Raw genomic sequence first — 15,979 nt, forward strand, 5'->3', positions numbered from 1 at the left:
AAACAAACCTATAATGAAATGTAACGTTTAATTTACCATATTTATGTTTAAGTCATAGTTCCTTGATTCTTGAACAAATGTTAGGCCAATCGGTTAGTTTAAATAAAGACCTATCCTAATGCATGTTAAAATGCTTAATATGAATTACTTCAACAAACATGCAAAAAACAATAGTGACATTTTAACAATGTTCAAACATTTAATCTGGTACGTAACATAACAAATATTTACAAATAGTTATACAGTTGTTTTTTTATGAAAAAGATAAATATAAAAATGTTAAGCCACACACATTTTCAAGTAGAATATCAGTTTTAACTGATGGCAGTGGACGACTCCTACTATTGTTTATGCATCAGATTGCCATATACACACATATTTCTTCAACTGAATGCTTAACAGTATTCCGAATATTTGCATATAAGGCAGTTGAGAAGGCTGCATATGGCCTGGATTGTAAATATTTACATACCGGTATACATACACACTATACAATTGAAAAAATATACGGAATCAGTTAAAGACTATTGCAAATGAAAGAAGATAATGAAATGTAAAGCATCTAAGTTTAAGAACAATACCAAAATAAACTTAGTGTATCAGTTAAGTATGTATGAAGATAATTGAACATCTACTTTTGCGTTTTTGGCAATACCCTGACTTGAAATATGTGCCTGTCCATCTAAGTCTACGTAAATCAACTCATTCTATCGCACACTGGAGTTACATGCGCCTATGTCAAGTTAGAATGCACTAAAGTTTTTGCAGACAAAGGCATTTAATAGGCTAGCATAGGTGGGGGGGGGTCTGTATAATAAAACGTTTTGTACATCATACCCGTCTTGTAATTATTGTCGTCACAGATCAGTTGTTCTTTCACAGGTTTCATATTTTAAGAATCATTAAAAGTATATTTACATTTTGTTTATTTCAAACCATTAGTTATTAGCCTACGCTTTGAAATTCATACTTACAAATGTAGAAACATTTCATAGAACAATTTGACATTTCTCTGCAAATATGTTTATAAATATGTAATTGGCACAAGAGATTGTCGCTTTTTAATGACTGCATTTCTTCGAAAATGCATTTATTATGCACTGAATAACTTTTTGGTAATATTGCAACATATTTTCAATATGCAATGCATTTTTGCATAACGTTTGATTTGATTGTACAAAAAGGTCACATTTGAATTGGTGATATTCTCCAAAGACATACTGTAATTTAAGCAAAAGTATGCCTATGAGATGTGAATATTTCAGGTGTGGTCCAGTCATTATGGAAATGTGTATGAGCTCCTTTATGCCTTGGCTGGGTCTCTGAAAGAGGTGCGTACTGTATTGGTTTCTCACTCCCTGCCTTCCGCCTCCTTTGGACTCCAGAGGAAAGAGAACCATCCTCGGGAGGCTTTCTGCTTGCCTCCTCCTGGGCTAATCCCTCTCTTGGGCTCCTGGGTAGGGAAATGGATTGAAAGGTCAACTCTATACATTTTTATGTAAAGCAGCCTTTACTGCAATCACTGTCAATTAGTGATACTCTGATAAATAATCTTCCTACTGTATATAAACTATGCTTAGACCTGTGGAGTCCATTCATATAGCTAAGGATAAAGTCACATATTACACATTTACTATACATGTACATAGAAAATGGGAATGAGTGTCTGCTTTGTCCCCAATCTTTCAATTGTACACTCCTCTGCCAGCCCACATCTTACCCCTTTGTCGAGCCAGGTGTCAAATTCATCACTCATCCTCCTCAGCTGGCAGCCATATTTCTTTGCAGCCCACAGTGCAGGAGGAGCAGACTGTGATCGGCCTCGGAATGAAGCCCCATCACCCCCGCCATCCTCAGTAGGAGTCATCACATCCTGAAACTCTGTGTCTTCCCTTTTTCCAACCTGGGAGCACACCTGGGACTCTGAATAGAGCCGGACTCGCTCACCTGTGTCAGTGAGTGGGAAGGGGGGAATTAAGACATGGTTAGATGTATTTATACCTGAAGAGATTCACACATGTATCCAAACTGAGTATGAATGTATTTGCACATGATATTCCATATCCAGGCATGATAGGTTTGAGGGCAAATGCAAGTTTGATTCTGACCTGGTCTTGGTCTGTTGCTCATTGTAGTTGAGACATGGAGCTGAAATTCTGAGTTGTGTGTGGTTCCTGAGTGGTCAGACTCACATTCATCCACACAATCATGTATGTGGTCCATTGTAAATACCTGAAGAGAAATGGGCCATCCACAGTGAATTATTTTAATTAATTAAGATCCCCATTAGCTGACACCAATGGTTTTATTTGTTTTTTTTAAAACCAGGTTTGCAGTTCACTTGCGCTATATTAGATGGAAGGGAGTTCCATGCACTCATGGCTTTGTGTAATACTGTACATTTCCTTGAATTTGTTCTGGACCTGAAAAGAACCCTGGTGAAATGTCTGGTGGGGTAAGTGTGTGTGTAAATTGACTATGCAAACTATTTGGAATTTCCAACACATTAATGTTTCTTATAAAAACAAGAAGTGATGCAGTCAGTCTTTCCTCAAGTCTTAGCCAAGAGACTACTAGCATAGTGTTGCTCATAACCATATGTATCTACTGTAAGGAATAGTGTGGCTCATAACCATCTACTGTAAGGAGAAGGTTACTCTCACCACAGCAGGCTGTTGGTAAAATCACTATACATGTATTTTATTTATTCGTAGGAATTAAATATTTTCAATATATTCAGCTAGAACTTACCCAAGGTGTCCTGACGACTTGCAAGAGGGTGGTTATAGGTTGACTCTATTTTGGCTATCCTCTTCTTCTTCTGTTAATGTTAAACTGGACTTTGGAAGTGATGCTATTTCTGTTTCTCCAAAACCCAGTCGGTGTTGATTTCCTCTCATTGCAAGTGGCACACCCAAATAGAAACAGTAACGGTCTAGCTAGTAACGTTATTGCTTTGTGTGCCACCGGGAGCCTTGTAAGATCAAATGTTCAAAGTAAACGTTCGTAGTTAGCTCACATATTCTGTTCTTAAAGATTGTCTTCACAAACTCAAATTCAATCGACGAGTTTATCAAATTCTTACTGAAATGTCTTGACATATGGAAGGCGGTCTCGAGTACCCAATGCTGTTGTTGTCTTCCGTCGTCTTGTACAGTAGCACCTCTTCGCCCAATAGGCTGACACTAGCAAGCAGAACAAGCCAATAAGCGCGCGCTGCTAGGGCTTTTTCAATGGCTATCTTGTCAAAACGTCACTGTTGCGAAACGGGTATGGAACACAGTTGTATAAGTGGGTATGGAACAGTTGTATAAAGTATGGAAAGCCGAATGGTTCGTGCAGTCTCGTGACTTGTTTACGGTTTCGCCCATCCCCGCGCGCACAATTGACTAAAGCTTATTATTGATATTGGGTAGTGTCAGTATTAGGTTAGTGATTCATTGGTGTGTAGTGACAGACATTTAGATTAGCTCATAAATAACCACACTATTACATTAGGTAGAGCAATTTGCCAATGCCCTGTATATTTGTTCTTCTGTAATTTAGTCACACTTTCATTTGAGATAATGTGTACTTTATCTGAGATATCACCCCTAATGATTTTTAATTTGTTGGAAGCAGTACCATGATAACAGACCTGTAATGAGGGACATCACATCAACATGAGGTAGCCTATGCTTTTTTTGTTTATGTCGCCACAGCAATTATGTACACGGTGCCTTCAGAAACTATCCACACCGCCTGATTTATTCCACATTTTGTTGTTACAGCCTGAATTCAACATTAATTAAATATTTGTTTTTTCTATCAACCATTCACACACACCCCATAATGACAAAGTGAACACATGTTTTAGAAATGTTAGCAAATGTTTTGAAAATGAAATATAGAAATATCTAATTTACATAAGTATTCACACCCCAGAATCAGCTTTGGAGCAATTACAGCTGTGAATCTTTCTGGGTAAATCTCTATGAGCTTTGCACACCTAGATTGTATAATATTTGGCCATTATTATTTAAAATGTTATGTCAAAATGCTTGTTGATCATTGCTAGACAATCATTTTCAAGTCCTGACATATTTTCAAGCAGATTTAAGTCAAAACTGTTACTTGGCCAATCAGGATCATTCACTGTCTTCTTGGTAAGTAACTCTGGTGTAGATTTGGCATTGTGTTTTAGGATATTGTCCTGCTGAAAGGTGAATTAATCTCCCGGTGTCTGGTGGAAAGCAGACTGAACCAGGTTTTCCTCTAGGATTTTGCCTGTGCTCCATTCTGTTTTAACACTTTGTATTCATGGCAAAACATTAATTGCTTTGCCACATTTTTTGCAGTTTTACTTCAGTACCTTGTAAACAGGATGCATGTTTTGGAAACATTTTATTCAGTGCAGGTTTCCTTCCTTTCACTCTGTCAATTAGGTTAGTATTGTGGAGTAACTTCAATGTTGTTGATCCATCCTTAGAGTTTAATGGCTGTGATAGTTTTCTGCTAACTGTTTTAAAGTCACTGTTGGCCTCATGGTGAAATCCCTGAATGGGTTCCTTCCTCTCCAGCAACTGAGTTAGGAAGGACACCTGTATCTTTTTAGTGACCTGGTGTATTGATAGTAATAAACCATCCAAAGTGTACTTAATACATTCACCATGCTCAAAGGGATATTCAATATCAGCTTTTTTTCTAATTTTACCGATCTAACAATTCTTTGGGAGCCATTGGAAAACCTCCCTGGTCTTTGTGTTTTAACTTTTAATGTGGTTTGTGTGTAGCGGGTGTAGAGGAGTCAGGTGCAGGACAGCAGATATGAGTAAATAAACTTACTTTACTCAATATACGAATGCAAAACAATAAAGAGAGCCCACATTAACGGTCCGTACTACATGCAAACAATTACTCACAACCAGACATGGGGGAACAGAGGGTTAAATAATGAACAAGTAATTGGGGGATTTAAAGCAGGTGTGTAAGACAAAGACAAAACAAATGGAAAATGAAAAGTGGATTGGCGATGGCTAGAAGGCTGACGTCGACCGCCGAATGCCGCTCGAACAAGGAGAGGGACCGACTTCGGTGGAAGTCGTGACAGAAATTCACTGCTCGCCTGAGGGATCTTACATATAATTTAAAAATCACGATAAAAACTAATATTGCACACAGTGTGAGTCCATGTGACTTATTATGTGACTTGTTAAACCAAAGTTTTACTCTTGAACTTATTACCTTAACAAAGGAATTAAATATGTATTGACTCGACAATTCAGCTTTTCATTTTCAATTTGTTAAAATGTCAGAAAACAAATCCACTTTGACATTATGATGTATTGTGTGTAGGCCAGTGACATCTCAATTTAATCCATTTAAAATTCAGGTTGTAAAACAACAAAATGTGGAAAAAGTCAAGGGGGTGTGAATACTTTCTGAAGGCGCTGTAATTCATCAAGTCTTCTGAAATCAGAAGGTATGTAGGAAAGGAGATGAGTAAATTTTGGGCTCCCGAGTAGCGCAGTGGTCTAAGGCACTGCATCTCAGTGCTCGAGGCATCACTACAAACCCCGGTTTGATTCCAGGCTGTATCACAACCGGCCGTGATATGGGAGCCCCGAAGAGAGGGTTTGACCGGGGTAGGCCGTCATTGTAAATAAGAATTTGTTCTTAACTGACTCGCCTAGTTAAATAAAAATAAAAGGAGGCAATTGAGATACATACAGCCACCATAGGCTGCGTTTAGACAGCCCAATTCTTGATTCCCCCAATAATTTGTCTTTTGTCCAATTATATCAGTTCTGAAAAAAGTCTGATGTGAAAAGATCTGTGATTAGTCAAAATACCAAGTAGTTTGAAAAAAGATCAGAATTGGGCTGACTGTGAGGGCGTGCAGCCTGTTGGCTAGGATTGTTTTATTTTTATAGTTGTAGTTTTGTTTTATGGCCACTAGATGGCAGGAAACTCTTATACAGCAAAGCTGTTATCTCAATTATTTGACTGTAGCATGCTATTAAAATTTGATTAAAACGTCCAATCAAAATCCATGATTGTAATTAAATATGTTGACCTAGTGCGTCCTTTTCAATCTCTATAAGTGAATTTATATTAATTAATGTTAAGGGAGGGTCATTTAAGCTAACATTATTCGAAATCCAGGTAGTAGGCTTGGTGGAATTCTGGTGTTTTTACTTTAACTAGCACATTATTGGTCTCTGTTCAGATCAGAGCTTCTACCAGATGATCCCTGGAAGGACAAGATATCAAGGCAACATGCAACGATAGGGAAGAAATTCAAATATTATTTGGAGAGACAATTCCATGTGTTTCATGGGATAGTTAGATAAACCAAGTGCCTAGGTGCTCGCTGAAGGTCTCACCATTGTCAGTAGTAATAGGGATGAATACACACACGCACGTGCCCGCGCACACACTGTTTGCTGGTGTCATCCTCAGTCCTTCAGGGCTGATTTTCTTTTTATCTTTTCTTGAGCTTGGATGCTTTATTTAAGTCTTATTGTACAGTAAATCTTACTGCTGCTGTTTCTCATCCTGAATGACTGATTTTGTTTCTGAACACAGACCAGATTACTGGACCCTTTGTGCACATTAGTATGGGGTGATCCTACGTTTAAATTGAGTCGATGTTAGCTGTGCCGGGGGCTTGGGAAATTGGATTGCTCCTCTGCCCCTGAGCACATAACCTGAATTGCTTCATTACTGTAGATGCCTCTGTGGCTCGATCTGTAGCTCCGAGCAAGTAGGCTAATGGTGCTTTCTGTGAGAAGGAAAAACAAAGGCAACATGATTACGTTATATTACATTCATAATTTATCCATTGTTTAGTAGACCATGGTTGTGCAGGGAACAGAGCCCCTGCTGTCTGGGGGAATTGTGGAGGCCAGGTATGCTGTGGCTCATTGCTGCCTGGAGCTCATCCAGAATTCTGTGGTACAAAGTGTCTTTTGATGTTTGATTAAGTAACCAAGGCCAGTCTGTGGGCAGCCCATTACTCCAAAACCAATTATTTAAAAAATTCATCAGTTACCCTGTCCAGGATGACTTAACCCTCTTCAAAATGTCTGAAACATCTCCAGTAGGGGCTGTAACTCTGAGCTGGATGAGAGGGCCACCACCGACCCAGAGGATTGGGTGAGAGGCCGATGTGAGTAAGGTCTTTAATCAGATCAACACCCGCAAGGTCCACAGGGCCCAACGGTATTCCAGGGGGCGTTCTTAGAGCTTGCACAGAACAGTTTGCAGGCATATTCACTGTCAATTTCAAACTCCGTGTCCCAGTCTATATTCTCCATGTTTTAAGATGACCACCATCATTCATGTTCCCAAGATCAATGACTACCACCGTGTAGCACTCACCCTGTAGCACTCACATCTGTAATCCATGAAGTGGTTTGAAAGGCTGGTTATCAGATCAAAATGTATTTGTCACATGCCATGAATACAACAGGTAGACCTTACTGTGAAATGCTCTTAACCAACAAAGCTCTTAACCAACAATGCACTTCAAGAAATATAGTTACAATATTTACTAAATAAACTAAAGTCCAATTGTTTAAAAAAAAAAAAATAAAGTAACACAAGAAAATTACATAACAATAACGAGGCTATATACAGGGGGTACCGGTACAGAGTCAATGTGTGGGGGTACAGGTTAGTCCAGGTAATGTGACTATGAATATATAATAAACAGCGAGTAGCAGCAGTGTAAAAACAAAGGTTGGGGGAGGGTGTCAAAGTAAATAGTACGGGTGGCCAGTTGATTAATTGTTCAGCAGTCTTGTCTTTTTAATTTTTTAAATGTCACCTTTATTTAACCAGGTAGTCTAGTTGAGAACAAGTTCTCATTTACAACTGCGACCTGGCCAAGATAAAGCAAAGCAGTGTGACACAGACAACAACACAGAGTTACACATGGAATAAACAATAAACAAGCCAATAACACAATAAACAAGTCAATGACACAGTAAGAAAAAAATAATGTCTATATACAGTGTGTGCAAAAGGCATGAGTAGGTAGGCAATAAATAGGCCATAGGAGCGAATAATTACAATTTAGCAGATTAACACTGGAGTGATAAATGAGCACATGATACAAGAGATACTGGTGTGCAAAAGAGCAGAAAAGTAGATAAAAACAGTATGGGGATGAGGTAGGTAGATTGGGTGGGCTATTTACAGATGGACTATGTACAGCTGCAGCGATCGGTTAGCTGCTCAGATAGCTGATGTTTAAAGTTGGTGAGGGAAATAAAAGTCTCCAACTTCAACGATTGTTTAAAAAAAAAAAAAGACGTTTTTTTGCAATTCGTTCCAGTCACTGGAAACAGAGAACTGGAAGGAAAGGCAACCAAATGAGGTTTTGGCTTTGGAGGTGATCAGTGAGATATACCTGCTGGAACGTGTGCTACGGGTGGGTGTTGTTATCGTGACCAGTGAACTGAGATAGACTTATAGATGACTTGGAGCCAGTGGGTCTGGCGACGAATATGTAGCGAGGGCCAGCCGACTAGAGCATACAGGTCGCAGTGATGGATGGTATAAGGTGATTTGGTAACAAAACAGATAGCACTGTGATAGACTGCATCTAGTTTGCTGAGTAGAGTATTGGAAGCTATTTTGTAGATGACATCGCCGAAGTCGAGGATCGGTAGGATAGTCAGTTTTACTAGGGTAAGTTTGGCGGTGTGAGTGAAGGAGGCTTTGTTGCAAAATGGGAAAGCCGATTCTAGATTTGATTTTGGTTTGGAGCTGTTAAATATAAGTCTAGAAGGAGAGTTTACAGTCTAACCAGACACCTAGGTATTTATAGTTGTCCACATATTCTAGGTCGGAACGTCCAGGGTGGTGATGCTAGTCGGACAGGCGGGTGCGGGCAGCGAACGGTTGAAAAGCATGCATTTGGTTTTACTAGCGTTTAAGAGCAGTTGGAGGCCACGGAAGGAGTGTTGTATGGCATTGAAGCTCGTTTGGAGGTTAGTTAGCACAGTGTCCAAGGAAGGTCCAGAAGTATGCAGAATGGTGTCGTCTGCGTAGAGGTGGATCAGGGAAACGCCCGCAGCAAGAGCGACATCATTGATATATACAGAGAAAAGAGTCGGCCCGAGAATTGAATCCTGTGGTACCCCCATAGAGACTGACAGAGGTCCGGACAACATGCCCTCCAATTTGACACACTGAACTCTGCGAAGTAGTTGGTGAACCAGGCGATGCAGTCATTAGAAAAACCAAGGCTATTGAGTCTGCCGATAAGAATACAGTGATTGACAAGAGTCGAAAGCCTTGGCCAGGTCGATGAAGACGGCTGCACAGTACTGTCTTTTATTGATGGCGGTTATGATATCGTTCAGTACCTTGAGCGTGGCTGAAGTGCACCTGTGACCGGCTCGGAAACCGGATTGCACAGCGGAGAATGTACGGTGGGATTCGAAATGGTCAGTGATCTGTTTATTAACTTTGCTTTCAAAGACTTTAGATAGGCAGGGCAGGATGGGTATAGGTCTGTAACAGTTTGGGTCTAGGGTGTCACCCCCTTTGAAGAGGGGGATGACCGCGGCAGCTTTCCAATCTTTAGGGATCTCGGACGATACGAAAGAGAAGTTGAACAGGCTGGGTAATAGGGGTTGCAACAATGGCGGCGGATAGTTTTAGAAAGAGAGGGTCCAGATTGTTTAGCCCAGCTGATTTGTACGGGTCCAGGTTTTGCAGCTCTTTCAGAACATTTGCTATCTGGATTTGGGTGAAGGAGAAGCTGGGGAGGCTTGGGCGAGTAGCTGCAGGGGGAGCGGAGCTGTTCTCCGGGATTGGGGTAGCCAGGAGGAAGGCATGGCCAGCCGCTGAGAAATGCTTATTGATATTTTCGATTATCATGGATTTATCGGTGGTGACCGTGTTACCTAGCCTCAGTTCAGTGGGCAGCTGAGAGGTGCTCTTGTTCTCCATGGACTTTACAGTGTCCCAAAACTTTTGGGAGTTAGAGCTACAGGATACAAATTTCTGCTTGAAAAAGCTGGCCTTTTGCTTTTCTGACTGACTGCGTATATTGGTTCCTGACTTCCCTGAACAGTTGCATATCGCGGGACTATTCGATGCTATTGCAGTCCGCCACAGGATGTTTTTGTGCTGGACAAAGGCAGTCAGGTCTGGAGTGAACCAAGGGCTATATCTGTTCTTAGTTCTGCATTTTTTGAAAGGGGCATACTTATCTAAGATGGTGAGGAAATTACTTTTAAAGAATGACCAGGCATCCTCGACTGACAGGATGAGGTCAATATCCTTCCAGGTCGATTAGAAAGGCCTGCTCGCAGAAGTGTTTTAGGGAGAGTTTGACAGTGATGAGGGGTGGTCGTTTGGCCACGGACCCATAGCGGATACAGGCACTGAGGCAGTGATTGCTGAGATCCTGATTGAAAACAGCGGAGGTGTATTTGGAGGGCAAGTTGGTCAGGATAATGTATTTGACGGTGCCCATGTTTACGGATTTAGGGTTGTAACTGGTGGGTTCCTTGAATGTTTGTGTGAGATTGAGGGCATCTAGCTTAGATTGTAGGGTGTTAAGCATGTCCCAGTTTAGGTCACCTAACAGAACAAACTCTGAAGCTAGATCTATCCAGAAATGGTGTCCAGGGCACAGCTTCATTCATTTTTAATATTAGAAGTTCGAACTGTTAGGGCATAGACCTGGAAAGTATGACAGAACTTTGCAGGCTATCTCTGCAGTAGATTGAGACTCCTCCCCCTTTGGCAGTTCTATCTTGACGGGAAATGTTGTAGTTGGGTATGGAAATCTCAGAATTTTTGGTGGCCTTCCTCAGCCAGGATTCAGACATGGAAAGGACATCAGGGTTGGCGGAGTGTGCTAAAGCAGTGAGTTAAACAAACTTAGGGAGAATGCTTCTGATGTTAACATGCATGAAACCAAGCCTTTTTCGATCACAGAATTCAACAAATGAGGGCCTGGGTTTACCGTCACATCACCCGAGGAACAGAGGAGGGGTAGGATGAGGGTACGGCTAAAGGCTATCAAAACTTGTCGCCTAGAGCGTTGGGGACAAAGAATGGTGGGTTCAGATTTCTGGGCGTAGTAGAATAGATTCAGGGTATGGTGGGGTGCTGGTACAGCAGAGGGATGCCCAGGTACTGAGTGATGATAAGAGAGGTTGTATCTATGGACATGCTGGTTATGCTGGGTGAGGTCACCGCATGTGTTCGAGGTGGGACAAAGGAGGTTTCAGAGGTATGATGAGTGGAACTGGGGGCTCCATTGTAAACTAAAACAATGATAACTAACCTAAACAACAGTATACAAGGCATATTGACATTAGAGAGAGACCTACAGCGAGGCATAAAGTAATCACAGGTGTTGATTGGGAGAGCTAGCTAAGACAACAACAGGTAAGAAAACAAAGCTAATCAGCTAAAACAACAACAACAGGTAAAATGGCGATGAATGGGCAGAGAGGGTCGGTTAACTACACACAGAGCCTGAGTTCGCGGCTGGGGCCGACAGATAAACAAAATAAAACAAAATGGAGTACCGTGATTAATGGACAGTCCAGCAGGCATCAGCTATGTAGCCAAGTGTTCATAGGGTCCAGGGGGCAGCAATAAATGGAACAGGGAAACCGCGGAGTAGTCTCTACTACGCTAGCACGCGTTGACACGCCGTTTAAAGTTAGAAGCCCGGGGCTAGTAGAAGCGACTGCTCCGACGTCCATCGGAGGCCGGTTGAAGGCACAGCGGATGGAGTATTCGTCGGCAGACCAGTCGTGGTGGTGTGGGGGGCGTCGTGTCGACAAAGGATCCAAGCCAGATGGTGAAAGAGGTGTTGTAGTAATTTAGTTTGCTAGCCGGGAGATGCGCCTGGCTCACGGGTAACTGGTGCTAGCTTCGTGGCAGGGGCGTTAGCCACTATAGCCACTCAGTAGCAGTGGTGATCCAGTGCCAAGGTCCAGAGCTTACGGCAAGGAGCCGGTGGAGTAGTGGGTTTTAGGCGTGTTTGGGTGGAGTCCGGGTGAACAACTGAGTAGGCCGGGAGGTGGGCCTCAGGGATAGCTTCGGTACTGGGTAACTCGGTGGGTGCTAGCTAGCTGTGAAGATCAGGAATAATGGTCTAAGGATTACGGCAGGAATCCGGCGTTGTGGTGGAGAGACAGTCCAATACTGGTAGGCTGGCGAGTATTATCCAGGCAAAAAAAAGGGGGCTGGTATCTGTGCAGAAGGTAAAAGCTGCTAGCAGTGGTTAACAATGACTAAATAGCTTGTAGCTAAGTAGCTGGTTAGCTTCTGATGGCTAGGTGGTTCTTGCTATAAGGTCTAAAAATTAAAAATAATAGCTGTTCCATATCACATTGGATGAGGCAGGTTACCTGAAGGTATAATTGAATGGAAAAGAGATTGAAAATAAAATTGAAATATATTAAAAAAAATAAAAAAAAATACAAAAGTACACGAGAGGATGAAAAAAAAACGTCTGCACTGCTACGCCATCTTGGATCTGTTAGCTGTATCTAACCCAGTAGAAGCTGTTAAGGCGCCTTTTGGTCCAAGACTTGGTACCGCTTGCCGTGCGGTAGCAGAGAGAACCACCTAGTATATCGTTTCTGACACCCCGTAGTATATAGGTCCTGGATGTCAGGAAGCTTGGCCCCAGTGATGTACTGGGCCGTACGCACTACCTTCTGTAGCGTCTTACGGTCAGATGCCGAGCAGCTGCCATACCAGGCGGTGATGCAACAGGTCAGATGCTCTCGATGGTGCAGCTGTAGAACTTTTTGAGGATCTGGGGACCCATGCCAGATCTTTTCAGTCTCTTGAGGGGGAAAATGTGTTGTCGTGCCCTCTTCACAACTGTCTTGGTGTGTTTGGACCATGATAGTTTGTTGGTGATGTGGACACCAAGGAACTTGAAGCTCTCGACCCGCTCCACTTCAGCCCCGTAGATGTTTTCCTGAGGTCCACGATCAGCTCCTTTGCCTAGCTCACATTGAGGGAGAGGTTGTTTTCCTGGGAACACGCTGCAAGGTCTCTGACCTCCTCCCTATAGGCTGTCTCATTGTTGTCGGGGATCAAGCCTCCCATTGTTGTCGTTATTTTTATTTTCCACCATAATTTGCAAATAAATTCATAGAAAATCCTACAATGTGATTTTCTGGATTTTTTTTTTCATTTTGTCTGTCATAGTGTACCTATGATGAGAATTACAGGCCTCTCTCATCTTTTTAAGTGGGAGAACTTGCACAATTGGTGGCTGACTAAATACTTTTTTGCCCCACTGTATGTTGACCTTTGCGCCACTGTCCAACAGCAGCCAGTGTGTGTCTATGTGAGTACTCACCATACAATCTTCCATGAGTGCTGTGTGCATCTCGTCAGCCCCAGCCTCTAACAGGAAGCATACCATGTCCACCCGTGTGTGGATAAGAGGAACAATAAAAAACACTGCTCTGCCTGCTTTTTCCCTACAATTACATTTCCTGTTTACCATCACTCTTTGTCAACAGGAGTGTAAACATTAGATCACTAATGCGATGTGTCAGATGTCTCCTGTGTGGTTTTGTGTGGTGTTTTACAGGGAGGGAGCAGATGCACACCTTTGCTGATTAGGAACTGTACAGTACACAGGTGTCCCGCTCTGGCTGCTTTCATCAGACGGGTTCTGTCTTTCTCCGATTCATGTCCCTGCAAGACAAACAGAAAGAAAATAAGAAAGACAAACAGAAAGAAAATAAGAAAGACAAACAGAAAGAAAATAAGAAAGACAAACAGAAAGAAAATAAGAAAGACAAACAGAAAGAAAATAAGAAAGACAAACAGAAAGAATGGGGTGAGTAAAGTGGACACAAGGAAACACATGAGCAGCAATGCATCCAGAGAGAGAGACAGTAGACAGCATGTGTATGACTGAATAGGCCATGTTACGCATGGTGGTTTATGACAGTAGCTATCGTCGTCTGCTAGCTATCTACAGTATGTCCCTGATGTTTACCCCATGCCTACGGTAGCTGATCTGTTTGCGACTCTGGCAGGGGGGGCCTCCAATTTGCAGTGGCCATTTTTCAGCGCTACATGGACACCTTGCTATCGGGCATCACAGGGGTCCAGATGTATCTTGATGACATACTGATAACAGGCCAAACTCTTGGCTGAGGGAAGTGCTGAGGCACTTTGTAGAAGCAGGGCTACGACTGCCGAGAGAGAAGTGGATTTTTGCTGCACCACTCACTACCTCTTTGTCTGAGCCACCACCTCCCTGAGAAGTGATGCAGTTTGGAGGTGGTGCTTGATGCCCTTCTACAAGTTTCTAGGATAGCCGCACTGACCTTTAAGGATCATGTCATGTTATGGGTGCTTCGCTGGGTGCTGCATGGATGGGCCTATGAGGTTCCTGGCTGCCAGTTTGGGCCCTTACTGGTCTTGTCGAAACGACCTGTTGGTTCACAAGAACTGCATGTTGTGGGGTAGCCAGGTGGTGGTTCCTGGCCTGGCGAGGGAGGTTCTCCTTTCCATGCTGAATGATATACATCCTGGAATAGTGAGGATGAGGGCACTGGCATGGAGCTATGTGTGGTGGCCTGGGATTGACATGGAAATTGAGGCTGTGGTGTGCAGCTGTCAGGCAATGTTGTCTGAATGTAGACTTGCTGGGCTGTTCAAAGGAAAGGCTTATGACATTGTAGTGAATTCCCGCTGGATGTAGCCATTATTAGCTTCATGTCCTCTGCTGCTGTGATAAGCATGGGTTGTCAGACAATGGATATGCCTTCACTTCTGCTGAGTTTAAAGATACAGACGGAACGGAATCAGACACGTCACCACAGCCCCATATCATCCATCCTCCAATGGCCAAGCTGAATGCATGGTTCAGACAACCAAGGAGGCTCTGTCTAGGATCTCGTGGGTGACTGGCAGACTTGACTGTCAAGGTTCTTGCTGTCTCAGCATGTTACGCCCACGGCCTCTACTGGGAAGAGCCCAGCCAAGCTGTTAATGAACAGGCGATTAACATCTGCATTAGACTGGCTGCACCTGGACTTTGCAAAGCAGGAGGATGTTGCAGACCGGAGCCATGGTCATTTAAGGCATTTTGTACCCGACTAGTCTGTGCCAGAGGAAGGCCCAAAAAATTGTTAAAGACTCTAGTCACCCAAGTCATTGACTGTTCTCTCTGTTACCGCACGGCAAGCAGTACCAGAGCGCCAATTCTAGGTCCAAAAGGCTCCTCAGCAGCTTCTACCACTAAGCCATAAGACTGCTGAACAATTCATCAAATACCCCCTCCCCCCTTTATTTTTACAGTGCTGCTACTCGCTGTTTATTATCTATCCATAGTCACATTACCCCTAACTACATGGACAAATTACCTCAACTAACCTGTAACCCCACACATTGACATGGTACCGGTGCCCCCTGTATATAGCCTCGTTATTGGTATTTTATTGTGTTACTTCAAAAATATATATTTTTTACTTTAGCTCATTTAATAAACTTTATTTTCTTCACTGCATTGTTGGTTAAGTGTTGGTTTCATGAGCTGAAATGAAAGATCCCAGAAATGTTCCATATGCACAAAAATGTCTCAAATTTTGTGCACAAGTTTGTTTACATCCCTGTTAGTGAGCATTTGTTCTTTGCAAAGATAATACATCCACCTGACTGGTGTGGTATATCAAGAAACTGACTAAACAGAATGATCACTACACAGGTGCACGTTGTGCTGGGGACAATAAAAGGCCACTTTAAAATGTGTAGTTTAGTCACACAACACAAATGTCTCAAGTTTTGAGGGAGCGTGCAATTGGCATGCTGACTACTGGAATGTCCACCAGAGCTGTCGCAAGAGAATTTAATGTTAATTTCTCTACCATAAGCCGTCTCCAAGAACGTTTTAGAGAATTTGGAAGTACGTCCAATCGGTCTCACGACCGCAGACCACGTGTAACCATGCCAGCCCAGGACCTCACATCCTGCTTCTTCA

At 42.6% G+C, this 15,979-nt stretch overlaps 1 protein-coding gene across 1 annotated transcript; it reads right to left on the reverse strand.

The window, feature by feature from the left end:
- Positions 1 to 11: 11 nt before the first annotated feature.
- Positions 12 to 3,153, reverse strand: LOC118385125 (bcl2-associated agonist of cell death-like). Its single transcript, XM_035772006.2, has 4 exons — positions 2,752 to 3,153; positions 2,109 to 2,232; positions 1,721 to 1,947; positions 12 to 1,453 (listed from the first exon to the last, which is right to left on the reverse strand). The coding sequence occupies exons 2-4, from the start codon at positions 2,221 to 2,223 to the stop codon at positions 1,352 to 1,354; spliced, it is 444 nt and encodes a 147-aa protein (XP_035627899.1). The 5' UTR covers positions 2,224 to 2,232; positions 2,752 to 3,153; the 3' UTR covers positions 12 to 1,351.
- Positions 3,154 to 15,979: the final 12,826 nt, after the last annotated feature.

This window comes from Oncorhynchus keta, chromosome 6 (genome assembly GCF_023373465.1).
Source record: "Oncorhynchus keta strain PuntledgeMale-10-30-2019 chromosome 6, Oket_V2, whole genome shotgun sequence".
Classification (NCBI taxonomy): Eukaryota; Metazoa; Chordata; class Actinopteri; order Salmoniformes; family Salmonidae; genus Oncorhynchus; species Oncorhynchus keta.